This window comes from Sinocyclocheilus grahami, unplaced genomic scaffold (genome assembly GCF_001515645.1).
Source record: "Sinocyclocheilus grahami isolate Dianchi unplaced genomic scaffold, SAMN03320097.WGS_v1.1 scaffold56.1, whole genome shotgun sequence".
Classification (NCBI taxonomy): Eukaryota; Metazoa; Chordata; class Actinopteri; order Cypriniformes; family Cyprinidae; genus Sinocyclocheilus; species Sinocyclocheilus grahami.
In genome coordinates, this window is record NW_015505235.1 from 1,782,798 (window position 1) to 1,796,052 (window position 13,255).

General features: G+C 38.1%; 1 protein-coding gene across 1 annotated transcript; it reads right to left on the minus strand.

The window, feature by feature from the left end:
- Positions 1-5,167: 5,167 nt before the first annotated feature.
- Positions 5,168-10,717, minus strand: fgf6b (fibroblast growth factor 6b). Its single transcript, XM_016270380.1, has 3 exons — positions 9,450-10,717; positions 8,918-9,021; positions 5,168-6,150 (listed from the first exon to the last, which is right to left on the minus strand). The coding sequence occupies exons 1-3, from the start codon at positions 9,796-9,798 to the stop codon at positions 5,974-5,976; spliced, it is 630 nt and encodes a 209-aa protein (XP_016125866.1). The 5' UTR covers positions 9,799-10,717; the 3' UTR covers positions 5,168-5,973.
- Positions 10,718-13,255: the final 2,538 nt, after the last annotated feature.

Genomic DNA, 13,255 nt, shown 5'->3' on the forward strand with positions numbered 1-13,255 from the left:
GGATTCAACATGTCCACCTTCTGTTTGATATGAAGGTAATTGACTGGTAAACCATAACTGACTTGTCAATTTGGCACAGCTTTGACTTTCTATGTATCCTGACAACAAACAAAACTGAAAACAAGAATACATTTGAATAGTTTTTGTGCATGTGAGAATCAGTTGGTTGTCTCCCGATGTTTTTCAAATGCTAAATCTACTTACCACGTTTATTTAGGCTACTTAGGATTGTCTAACCAATAAAAACATGTACAGAGGGGTGTATCTTTAGATACGAAAGGTAAAAGGTAGCCTACATCTTTTGACCTAATTTACACCAAAATGTCACATATTAGTACTTTAAAAGTCCATCATATTATACCCCCGAGTGACAGTTTTGTACCTGTATTAGGTGACTGCATGATTAGTGTACTGAACGGATATATATACTGTAGTTAGTATGACCCCAGTCTGAACTTCCTCAAGTTGGCCAGCAGAGGGAACCTGTGCCTCATTCACGAACAAGTAACGCACCAAAAAGCTGAACATGAGCAAAGCTGTGCGCAATAACGGTGAAATTGTTCAAATTAAAAAATAAATACATAAATAAATAAACATAAAAAATAAACCATATTCATATACAACAATATATAATAACATGATATAGCAACATACATAATAAACGAATGACTGTAAATATCTTTTATATTTGTATCATATTATTTATTTTTTAATACTTTACTTTTCTATTTATAGTTTAGAATTTCAAAATAGAAACAATTAGTAAATTTGTATTTTGAAAGCAATTTGTAAAGTATCAACCATAATTTGGGCTTGGAGAAGTAATGACTATCTCTCAAAAATGCAAACATTTCATAATGTTTAACATTATGAAAAAAAAAAACTTTTACGGAGAAACTGGATCCAGTGGACGCATTTTAACTGTCAAGTTTTGCATATGAATCAGAAACAAAACATCAAATAACCAGGGAAGAAGTTTATTGAACTGTTGTCATTTTGTATAAATGGTCCTGTATGAGTGTGACATCCTGACAGCGTTATTTCTAGAAAAGAATCAGTTCTGGGCACACTGTGCATGACTGCTCACTGTACTTGCTACTTTGAGCATAATTGAAATGTGTAACAAAAACACACGCAAATGAAATAAAAGAAAAAAAGAAAAGAAAATAGTTTTATAACATCAGGAATATGATTAAACTGCTGTGCACAGCACATACGTAGAAAAGCAAAGGGGGGAAAAATATTTTTCTCAAATATATCTGTATCAATACATAGCATCAGCGCTTGTACTCAGAAACACATGATTATGTCCTCAGTTTCCTACTTTCAAAAAATCATTGCAAGAAATTATAACTAGGGCAGGGGTGAGAGATGACTTTATAAAGAGGAGCGGACAGAAACACACTTTTAAACAGAGAACTTTTTGTAACGGGATCAGCCACACAAAGCCATTTCAAAACAAAGAGTGCAAAGCAATGAACTGGCATCCCGATCTAATGCCTCTGCTGCTCCAAAGATTCCAGAACTCCTCCCTGCATATGTGAGGAGGATTCAGCCGGTGACAGCTTGCAGTCATTCATGCACATACGTTTTTCTCATGAGTCCAGAGTGTACCAGGAAACTGGTGTCTATTTTATGCCCAATAAACATTTTTACAGCTGTTGCTATAAATCCAAGCGACATACATCAACATATCAGATGGCTCCGATTACCAAATGTTCATGCATATCGTTCATTCTTCACAGACTTAAGATGGTATTGTCACAATCAGGACACAAATGAAAGAAACAGCAACATTTGGCTCCCTGATTTAACTCTTCAATTCCTAATGCATCATTATAACACATTCAGAAGACATACTGTATTAAAATAGTACATTTATATAAGTTGACTTGCGGCATTTTAGTACCAGTCTGCCAAAACCATTACTCTTGAGTTGCTTTATTTATAATACGTTTTAATGAAGTTGAACTTTTCTGTGAAACCAAAGCCAAAATGTTAGATGATGGTAAAAGTTGTGACCGTAGATGGCTGTTAAATAGCTACATTTCTGTCCTTTAAATGTGTTTTATTGTTTTTCGTAAGTGTGCAAGTCTCACTGGGACTCACAGTGATATGAATTCTGAGGCACATCAGCTAAATACAGTCCTCAGTGGCACATTATTGACAAGAAACGTGCTAATGTACAAGTAATGACTGAATGCCCTTATATACTGAAACATCTCTTCACAGATGAGACCACAAAACAAGCAGCTTGAAATGATCGGCTTTTTTTGCCTCTCTAAAGTATTGCATCAGTCCTGCAGAGGTCTGTCCTGATATATTCACTGCGCTAGAGGAAGAAGCCAGTCCCACAAAAACCTTGCTTTTCATATAGTAGCAAACAAGTGAGAATAACCCAGTAGCGTCATAGCACTACTGGATTCACCCAACACAACTCTCACTGCAATTCAAACCGTTTTACTTTGGCGAATTGGTGGCTAATTCGTATTGGTATATTTTTGTACGACCTGTGGGTTAGGTTTAGGAGTGAAACGTCATGCTTACTATTTTCTGAAAATTGTACAAATCACATTAATATGAAATCGCCACCGTGTAAAAAAAGAAAGTTTTCTCATGAGATCAAGTTGAATTTGTTCGGATTCATGGTGACCTGAAAAGTCTGGTCTCAGATTCTTAAAGTTAACATAAAACAGTAGGCTAAACAATTTACTTCTCTAATGCGATTTTAGCCATCAGAAATGATTTAAATCTTGAACAGTGGCCGTTTACAATTTTGCTAAAATATTACAGAGGCAAAATTTTTTCTCTGGAATAATGTGGATCAATAAATCTCAATAAGACCAGGAACCGACGCGAAGAAAGCAAATAGGGATGATTTTGATTTCATGCTGACTAAACTGTAGGCAAAATTTAGGGAAAAAATATCCATTTCGTGTAGAGATGTACAAGAAACACAGAAATCATTTTAAAACCAAGCAACTTTCTGTTGTTCAGCACAAATTCGCATGACCAAGTCTGTGTAGGGAATCGATTGCATTGAATTCACAGAGCAATTGAACAGAGCAATGGTAAATTCAGTTAAGAACAACCTTAACTGAATGCAGCATGGATCCAAACACATGATAATGAGACCACAACGAAACCTTGGACGGACGTTTTCGACCAGTTCAACTCCATGGCTACGACCTTGGACTAAAGTTGGATGGAAAACCATAAAGAACCCTAGTGCCACTACTGGAATCTCAAGGCTTCTGTGCACAGTGGCTTTTACAAGACTAGCCATGTTGCGAGGGAGACGTCACCAGCATGGCCTCTGCTCCACATACTTCAAACAGACTGAACAAACAACCAGGCCATAAGTCTTTCTAAAATAACGTCATTCCTTTTGATTCCTTTCCCTTTAACCCTCATGCTGTGACCCGGAGAGATTTTCTATTTCTCAAAATTGTTAGTTAATGTTATCGCATTGGACTAAAACTTACCGAAGTTGCTCACAAAGGGTATAGCAACTTCCCAAAAATATTTTTGGTACTTTTTTGGAGGTTTTTCCACCTTGCTCCACCTCTAAAATGAACAACCTACAAAACAATTGCTAACAAGTTTCTCATTATGCTATTTTCTTGCCAAATACTGGATTCAATCTTTTTTATCAACCTGTTTTCTTTGAATTAACATGAGTTTTGTTTTTGTTTTTGGAACTGATTGATCAAGGGTGTCATTGATCAGAGTTCATGCACCTCAGTTTTTGAGTGACCAATGCCACAATGATCCACAAATATTGTTTTTTCACTCAAAAACCGAGGTCCATAAACTCAGATCAATGAGGCCTACAACCAGTCCAGAAATAAATAAAACCCTGTGCTAATTGAAAGAAAACAAGTTGACAAAAAGATTAAATCCAAGATTTGGTGACAATATAGTATTAACAAGAGATTTACAAGCAATTTTCAAAAGGCCAGTCATTTTTGACCAGAAACACCAAATTAGGTAAAGGTTTTCAGAACAGCACAAGGGTTAAATAAACAGGGTGGGGTGACATTTGGTGACAGAAACTGATGTAAACAAAAGCAGACATACCAAAATCATATAAAACAGTGAGCGTCCCTCATTTCGGATGCCACACGGTGTCTGCCCTGTAATTACATTTGCATAGAGCAGCAGTCGCGAGTGCCACTGCAGTGCCTCTGCAGCAACAGGAAAGAGCCAGACTCCACTGCCCCATCGACCAGGATTCACACTCACACACACACACGCAAGCATCCACATGGACAGGTGCACACACATATACTCACACCAGAGGCAAAAATAAATAAACATATACTGCACGTATTCCCTTGAATCAGATACCATCATGGATGGCAGTGTGCCTTTAGCAACAAGCGACAAAGCTCCAGGCTACTGGCGTTTTCAGTGCAGAGTCAGTATTTACAGTATTTTCATTGGTTTAGAAGACGTTCTCATTCACAGCAATGCTTAAAGCTTATTTTCAAGTGCTCCTTTTGTTCAGGCAAACCTGTTGTAAGCAATAGTATAATCGGACCGGCCATGTTTAACATTTTCAATGTGCGCTTGCATCAGTTCCCCTGTAGTTTTCTCACTTTTTTAGTTTTTTCCCCCCATTTTCTTTATAAAAAGTATAATTCTGATTGCAAAAACAGTCTAGTCCACAAATAAAATGTACAGCCTCAAAGCTCCAATAGCGGTTCGGCTAGAAAAGATAATAGCCCCTTTCACGCACACTTTCTGTACTGGTAAATTAGTTTAGAGATCATGTGTCAACAGGACTTTTTTTTTTAAAATACCGGTAAATAAATTCTAGCAGTGTTTTGGATACTATTGTGTGGCGTTTTGTGTTTTTAAGATCAAAACATCAATTTTTTTTAAATAATTGCAACTTTTTATCTCACCCATTACAATTACCCATTTTATTTTTATATTTGGTGGAGGAAACGGGTTTCCATTCAGAAGACTTTTTTTTTTTATCAAATTCAAAACGCATATGAGCTAATGAAGAAAAAGTACTGCATCCTTTCCAATGACTCACATCACAGAGTTTACCGGTATTTTGGTACTGATGCATGAATGGTCTCTTAGCAGTACAAAGCCATTGCGTACTGGAAAAGTCATTCTAGTCATTTTTATGGCAATTTACTGGGATTACCAGTGAAAGGGGCTAAAGTTACACCTCATTTCTGAGTCGACAGCAGATGATGCCGAAGGCCAGAGATGATCAGTGTTTACAAGCCGGTCTCGCGTCTCATACAGCGTTCTCTAATTAGAGAAACATAAAATAAAGCAGAGATGCACACCCATCCCCCTCGCCCCTCTCTGGGGCCCTTGTGGGACAGTCCCCGCGGGGCCCTGGCTAACATATCAGCCCTATTTCTGACGCCCCGGGGCGTTCAGAGCATGCATGTTAAAGGGGCGGTGTGCGGGAATGCCAAGGCACCTCAGTGCGACATGCAGCAAGAGAGATCTGCTTTCTTTTAAGTGCTCACACAACCCCACAGCATGAGAAAAACAGAAAGTAAAATAAAAAAAATAAAGACTCGTTATGCTTGTATCGGCTCAGACAGAACTAAAAATAACAAGCGTAACTTCATGCATCCTTTTAAACCATCTAGGTAGCTCTTTGAGGTAATAAAAAACATAATTTCACTATAAAAAGCTGAGGAGGACATCCATCATCCATCCTAGAGTCTGTTTGATTCTTGGCAAGCACCTGATTACAGAAAGGAAGGCTGGGATAGCCTCCACATCCATAACCAATAATATATATAAATAAAAGAAGTAAGCAGCGACGGATAGCATATTCAGAGATCCTAATAAAAAGCTGACCTATCCAAATATACATATAAAAAAAGAAGTACTATTTTGGTGATATTCTTGCAGTTCCTTGTATGTTTGTGTGTCAGTTTTCAGATCTCTCGGGGAGATCAGTGCAAATGAAGAATTATTGCAAGAGTCTGTTCATATTCGCGGTAGGAAGTGGGTGACCGTCATGGCGGTGGTGGCCTTGTTGCCTCGCTTCACTCGGCCGTGTTTGTTGAGAGCGACATAGAATCCCTTGTAAACGGAGGACTCGTAGGCATTGTAGTTATTTGGCAGCAGGGTCTCCTTGAACTTGCATTCGTCTTTAAAGGTAGCCTGAAAGACGGAGAAGAGAAGGAATGTGAATGCCAGCATTCAGTCAGAGGCACCAGTGTTATTTTAGTATCACTGTGATACTAATTCTTCATAATAGTTTTTATCATTTCAATTTTAGTTATTTATTAATTTATGTAGTCATTTTGTTGGGTGTTTTTGTCATTTTTATTAGTTTTTGTCTATATAGTTTTTTTATTCATTTTAAGTTTGAGTTATTTTAGTATGTCAAGGTAAACTAAATGAAAATGAGAAATTTTGTGAGGTTTTAATATCATTGAGAAACTATTTTAGTTTATATGTATATATATATATATATATATATATATATATATATATATATATATATAATTAGTTTCTGTTTTTTGTTTTAAATTTGGTTAAAGTTTAAGTGATTTTGTTGTGTTTTTATCATGTTAGTTATTGTTTTTTTAATATGTCTATATAGTTTTTCATTAATAAATATACTTTTTAATTGTTTTAGTAATCAAGTTCAGTTAAATGACAACTGGAAAATGTGTGTTATTTTAGTATCATTGAGATACTACTATAGTTTTTTATATACAGGTGCATCTCAATAAATTAGAATGTCTTGGAAAAGTTCATTTATTTCAGTAATTCAACTCAAATTGTGAAACTCGTGTATTAAATACTCTTGATGCCTTGACCCCAGCCTCAGTCCATTCCTTGTGAAGTTCACTCAAATTCTTGAATCGATTTTGCTTGACAATCCTCATAAGGCTGCGGTTCTCTCGGTTGGTTGTGCATCTTTTTCTTCCACACTTTTTCCTTCCTCTCAACTTTCTGTTAACATGCTTGGATACAGCACTCTGTGAACAGCCCGCTTCTTTGGCAATGAATGTTTGTGGCTCCTTGTGAAGGGTGTCAATGATTGTCTTCTGGACAACTGTCAGTTCAGCAGTCTTCCCCATGATTGTGTAGCCTAGTGAACACAACTGAGAGACCATTTTGAAGGCTCAGGAAACCTTTGCAGGTGTTTTGAGTTGATTAGCTGATTGGCATGTCACCATATTCTCATTTGTTGAGATAGTGAATTGGTGGGTTTTTGTTAAATGTGAGCCAAAATCATCACAATTAAAAGAACCAAAGACTTAAACTACTTCAGTCTGTGTGCATTGAATTTATTTAATACACGAGTTTCACAATTTGAGTTGAATTACTGAAATAAATGAACTTTTCCACGACATTCTAATTTATTGAGATGCACCTGTATATTGAATTAGTTTTTATTTTTGTATTTTCCATTTCATGTTAAATTTGGTTAAAGTTTTAGTCATTTTGTTTTGTGCTTCTGTCATTTTTACAATCATTTTTTTAATATGCCTATATAGTTTTAATTATACCTATATTACATATAATTTCAGTGTTTGTTATTTTAGTACATTAAGTTAAACTAAATGAAAATGAGAAATTTTGCTTTGGCAACTGCTGAAATAAAAAGTGTATTTTATTTAAAGTAACAAATATGTGTGTGTGTGTGTGTGTGTGTGGTTTTAATTTGAGTTAGATAATAGAGTTAGTTAGGTAATAGAGTTTTAGTTTTAGTGAGATAATAACCCTGCAATGCACAATAATTTTGCATTCATGACTATTAGTGCTTTCCTATTTCAATGAGTCAAACATCTGAGCAAATAAATGAGGCTTCTGTGAAGCAGTAAGCAACTCATAGACAACAGCACTGTTTTGCACATGACTCTGAATGCAAATACATCTAACCTCTTGAACGGACCAGTTTCTCAGCCTGATTTTCCATAACAGACAACATACTGAACAAATTTGCAAAGAAACTTTCAGCTGAGCCTGGTTCCACAAGAAACCCATTAACCTGAAGCATTAACCTGATAATCCTTGAGCTAAACAGGCCTTTTAATTAAAAACCACTTTAATGATGACTGCAAGACCAGCCTGTGGCGTCCGTTTGATCTCCGCTCATACAGAGGATGCTCTAGTAACGCTCTGCAGTTTTTGGATAGAGCTGTCATGCGCTCATGGGCCCCTAAGGACCAGTGTTGCACTGCGCTTGTCACACCTATGCCAAACTTCAGCCAAATGCATCATTTACCCTTCAAACCTGCAGACACACTTTACATTAAACACATTACATGTAAATAACAAACTACATAATCACTACTACTGCTATTAACTGTTTAAATCAATGTGTAAATACAAGCTGCTCTACAAAATATTTCAATTTATGCACACATTTTATTACACATTCAGGTTAATTTGTGACATTTTTCGCAGTCATCTCCCAATTTAACGGGATTCCCCCCAATGTAACACAGTATATAAGATAAAGTGTAAAGCAAGATGAGAACTGCAACTAAGCACTGCATGTGCGATACCTAATGACCTACAACTAACTACCAGCTAATATAAAAGAATGAGGCGTTAGTTTATAAGCGTAATGCAGGCAATTATTATAAACCTTTTACTCGTGCTTGCGAGGCGCTTTGGCGCTGTGCCTGGATCTAATGCACCGTTTAATAATAATTTGCAAAAGCCGTGCAGCTGTGGCAAACGTCCTGGTTCAACACATTATATTTATAAGGCATGAATGAATGCAGCACACGCCGTAAACACTAATATTAGTCGCGCGACCCCCTTACGTGCGAAATGCATGGGTCATGAATAAGTTGAAAACGCTCAAAGGAAGCATCACCTGTCATCACGCACTCGATTTTCGGGGATGCAAAGCCTAGTTGCATTGGCAGGCAGAAAGAAAGGCGACACGGTTGTGCACACCTACCGTTCCGTACAGCCTTCCTCTGTTATTCATTGCGACAAACAGCTTGCTTTTCACACCGTACAGGCTAACCACTCCTCTGGCCACAGTGGAGATCTCTATGAGACCTGCTCAAACAGAACAAGCATGTTACACACAGTAGCGACTCCGCTGGACTCAGAACAAGAAGGCATGCGGTGGGTGGAACCTCTGCAGGTGCCAATTGTGGATGCGCAAACGGCCTCTCTCGCGCCACTAGGCTACAACATTATTGCCGAAATACGAACATCCCTCACACTTGGAGAGTCGTGCATGTTCTAAGCGCTTCTGGGCCGCACAAGGAGCCGGTGTAAAAATAAGTTGGCATCTATATCCGTCCCAGCATTCATGTCGTGTTTTAGCCCTGCGCAGATATTTAGCACTAAGGGATACTGTGTATGTGTGTGTATGTGTGTGTGTGTTTTAATAGATTTGTCTTTGCCTCCAAAGACGAGTGTCGCTTCTAAAGAATAAAGAGCACTGCGCAATTAAGTACTGCATTATTCCGTGAACTCACTGTACTGGTTCTCATTATGTACACCGTTTATCTTGCCGTCTGGGAGGACCTGAAGATGAAACCCGATGCCTACATTGCAGTACAGCCTCCGCACTCTTTTGATGCCCAGCAAATAGTCATTCTCCCAGTTCGCCTCTGGTCTCTCTCCAGAGATCCCCAGCACGGAGCGGGAGAAGAGGCTCTCCCATCGCTTCTCCAGTAAAGTTGTCCTATTAGTCCTACTCGGAAGCGGACTGGAGGACACAATCCCAACTAGGAGCAATCCCAAGAGCAGAACGGCAGTCCTTGGCCAGTGTTGCGTGTTGGCCTCGCAGGACATACTGATGAGAAACCTTTGCGCAGTGGCCATCGGGTTTACCTTCGGGGCACGTGGTCAAAATTAATGGCACTAAAAATACCCCTCTTCTAGTTTTTCTTCCCTCGGCATGGTGGTGCAGGCTTAATTTAGCGAGGCAGGTCAGGACTTCGGGCATGCGACGGTGGCCCGAGATGAGAGCGGCGGAAGAACGGGGAGAGAGCGCGGAGACACGACTTGAGGTGGAGAAGGTGGTGATGACCATGTTTTGCAGCTCCGAAGCCTCGGGTCGTGGAGAATGCCACTCACCAAAATCCCTATCTCACCTCAGAAGCCACCCTCATCCTTACATGACATCATATATCAGGGGATGGGGGAGGAGAGAGAGAGAGAGAGAGAGAGAGAGAGAGAGAGAGAGAAAGTTGCGAGCGGCAGACTGATGATGATGGGACGCTGCTGTCACTCCACGTGTGCAATGGGGGTCGCATGCTGAGCCTTATTGGACGGCTTGCGCGCGATCATGGGATGCGATGGGCACTCTGGCAGCGCCCAAATCGGGACGGTGGTCATATGTCTGACAGCCCTGCTTCCTTATTTAGAAGGATGGTGTAAAAACAGTCCACTTGTCACCGGAGAGCAATGGCACCCCTGTCTGTCATCCCAAGCAGTTTGTGCGTGAAGTTTAGGCTACACAACGACCTGATTCCACAATATTACGCTCCCACGATGCGTGTCGATCGTAACGTTCCCCGACTCGTGCATCGCGCAGCCTGAGCTTTTTATCTTCCGGGAGGCTGCCTGCCTCTCTGGATCTCGCGGCGCTGATGCTGAGCAAAACGCACCTTCAAGAATGCTCGGACCGCGCGCAATGTCCGGACGTCAGCAGATGCTGCGCGTCGTTACGCGGATCTCCAGGTGCGCGGAGAGTACAGCGAAGCCGGATTGTAGTAACGCTTGGGGAGGCGCTGTTGTTGGCAGCGTGTTAAAGCGCCAATCACGTTATTTCAGCAGTGGCCTGGCTCCTCTGGAATATGGAGCAAAAATCAATTATTAATTATAAGTCAACACATTTCAGGACTGTGAAATATGACACCCATGTTCAGTCTTGCTTATCATAGAACAGGGGGGGGGGATACTATACCATCTTTATACTTTAATGATAATTTTACTTACTTTCCAATTAAATCAAAATAAAATAAATCAAATACAAATAAATTAACTTAATTTAAATTCATTACATTTTTATTTCAATTCTTTTTAATTATAATTAAAATAGATAAATGTTTTTTTTTTACTTTTATTTTTAATTAGTTTAATTTACAAGAATCATAATAAATATAGATCATTTTAACAGAAAATATTTTTTTACATTTTAATTGAAAAAAAACTTAATACTGTATATACTGTACTGTACTGTATGATATAGCCTACTGTATATACTGGATGATATATTATATCATAGGCAAATATATATTATGTATGTAAATTGGATATTAGTTATATATATATATATATATATATATATATATATATATTAAAGCAGTTTATGTCATTTAGGCAATGATTTTAAAATCACATTATGACTGCTTCTAAATCTAGTAAAACCACACTGGGGGAAAAAATCATTAACTCTTTACAGCACAATGCAATGCATTGAAAAATGTAACATACAGGTAAAACACCTGTAAAAATCAATATGGAATTGTTTTAGAGTGCAATCATATATAATGGGACAATATAAATTCAAAACAAGACCTTATAGAACACTTCACTTAACCTTAACATTAACAACTGACAGCTGTCATTCAGGTTAACTAAAGAACTGCAGCGTGTAGCAATAAAATTAAAAGTCACGACTTGAACATTTGTAGCTGAGTAGTCATCAGCTGTCTTTAAAATGCTTACAGCTCTTGCTAAACAGTGACAGTCTAATTAGCAAAGAAATCTCAAATCAGTAGCAAAATTCCTGAACCCTTCTGACCCTTTAGCACCAACTCAAGCAGCATTGTGACGTCATGCAAGGATGTTTTAACACATAGTGTATGAAAAAAATAGGACACTTTTAATGATGTTGTTTTAATTGCTCATATAAATACGGTTGCACACATTAAAGCTGATGCACAAAACAGTGAATCCACCCCGTGGCATAATTCACATGATTTCCACACGTCTATTCTGATAATGCTGCAAAACTAAGATCAAAGCAGACATTTCAGCATTCAGCTGTCTCTGCATCTCAAGTTCAGACAGATTACGGCACACCCAAACATCTGCTGCACATCACTTCAGTTTACCTGAGATAGGATTCAACAGCCTGTGACTCGCTCAATCATCTCTCTGAGGAAAAGCAGAAGCTTTGATTAATAAATTAAACAGCTTCTAATGGCATCTGGGATTGTATTACATGTTCAGAACTGATTTTTGAGGTTAGAGGCAGAACATTTAGCACGTTATAGTTTTGAAGGATATCGTCATTCCATGGGGCTTTGTGCGAGGCAGGGTTGTCACAAACCACGTAACTGGATCCATTGCGGTTTCAAACTCTTTCAATTAGGTTTTTATTAACGTGGGTTAAGGCAGTACAGAAACGACAGCTGAGGAGAGCCGCTGAAATCCAGGAGAGAATTACTCACACATGACATCAGGAGCATCATTGGACGTTTAACATTTAACACAGCGCACAAATGGCATTCTATACAGGAGAGCAGCTGCGCGGCGGTACCCATCCACATCCTACTGAAGAAAACCCTTCAGCATATGCTCTATTTTAACTTGCATTCATCCAGCCGTTCATTAAAAACAAGCTGTGTGCTCAAGCACTAGAACAATCTGCATGATGGCACTTTGGGGGAAATAAAGCTGGCAGTCCGGGTGTAAAAGTGTCCAGTGGAATGGTAGAGATGGATATGAGTCAGACCTGTGATCTTGCTGACACAGCTGATCAATAATTCAACACTGAAAGTGGCACGACAGCCTTCAGTTCACATTTGAGTTTTCTTAAAAAGCACAAAAAACAGAACTGGGCTGTGAAACAATGAATTCTATTACAAATGGTTGACTGGAGAAATGTTTGTAAATATGAATTGACAAATCACTTCTTATATAAAATGGGCAGCTACAATCAATCAATCAATCAATCTTAAAGGTTATGTAATGAGAATGAATATAAAATAAAATGCATAATAAAAGTAAATATTTTATATGCGTGTCTGTGTGTGTGTTTTATTTAATCCTTAAAAAATGTATTACAGTTAAATCAGCACTACTGTTTTCAAAATTAATAATAAATAGAAATATTTCTTGAGCAGCAAATTAGCATATTACAATGATTTCTGAAGGATCATGTGACATACTGAATACTGGAATTTTCATGATGCCGAAAATGGTTTGATCACAGGAATAAATTTAATTTTTTTAATATATTTAAATAGAAAATATTTCTTTTAAATTGTAATAATATTTCATTATATATATATATATATATATATATATATATATATATATATATATA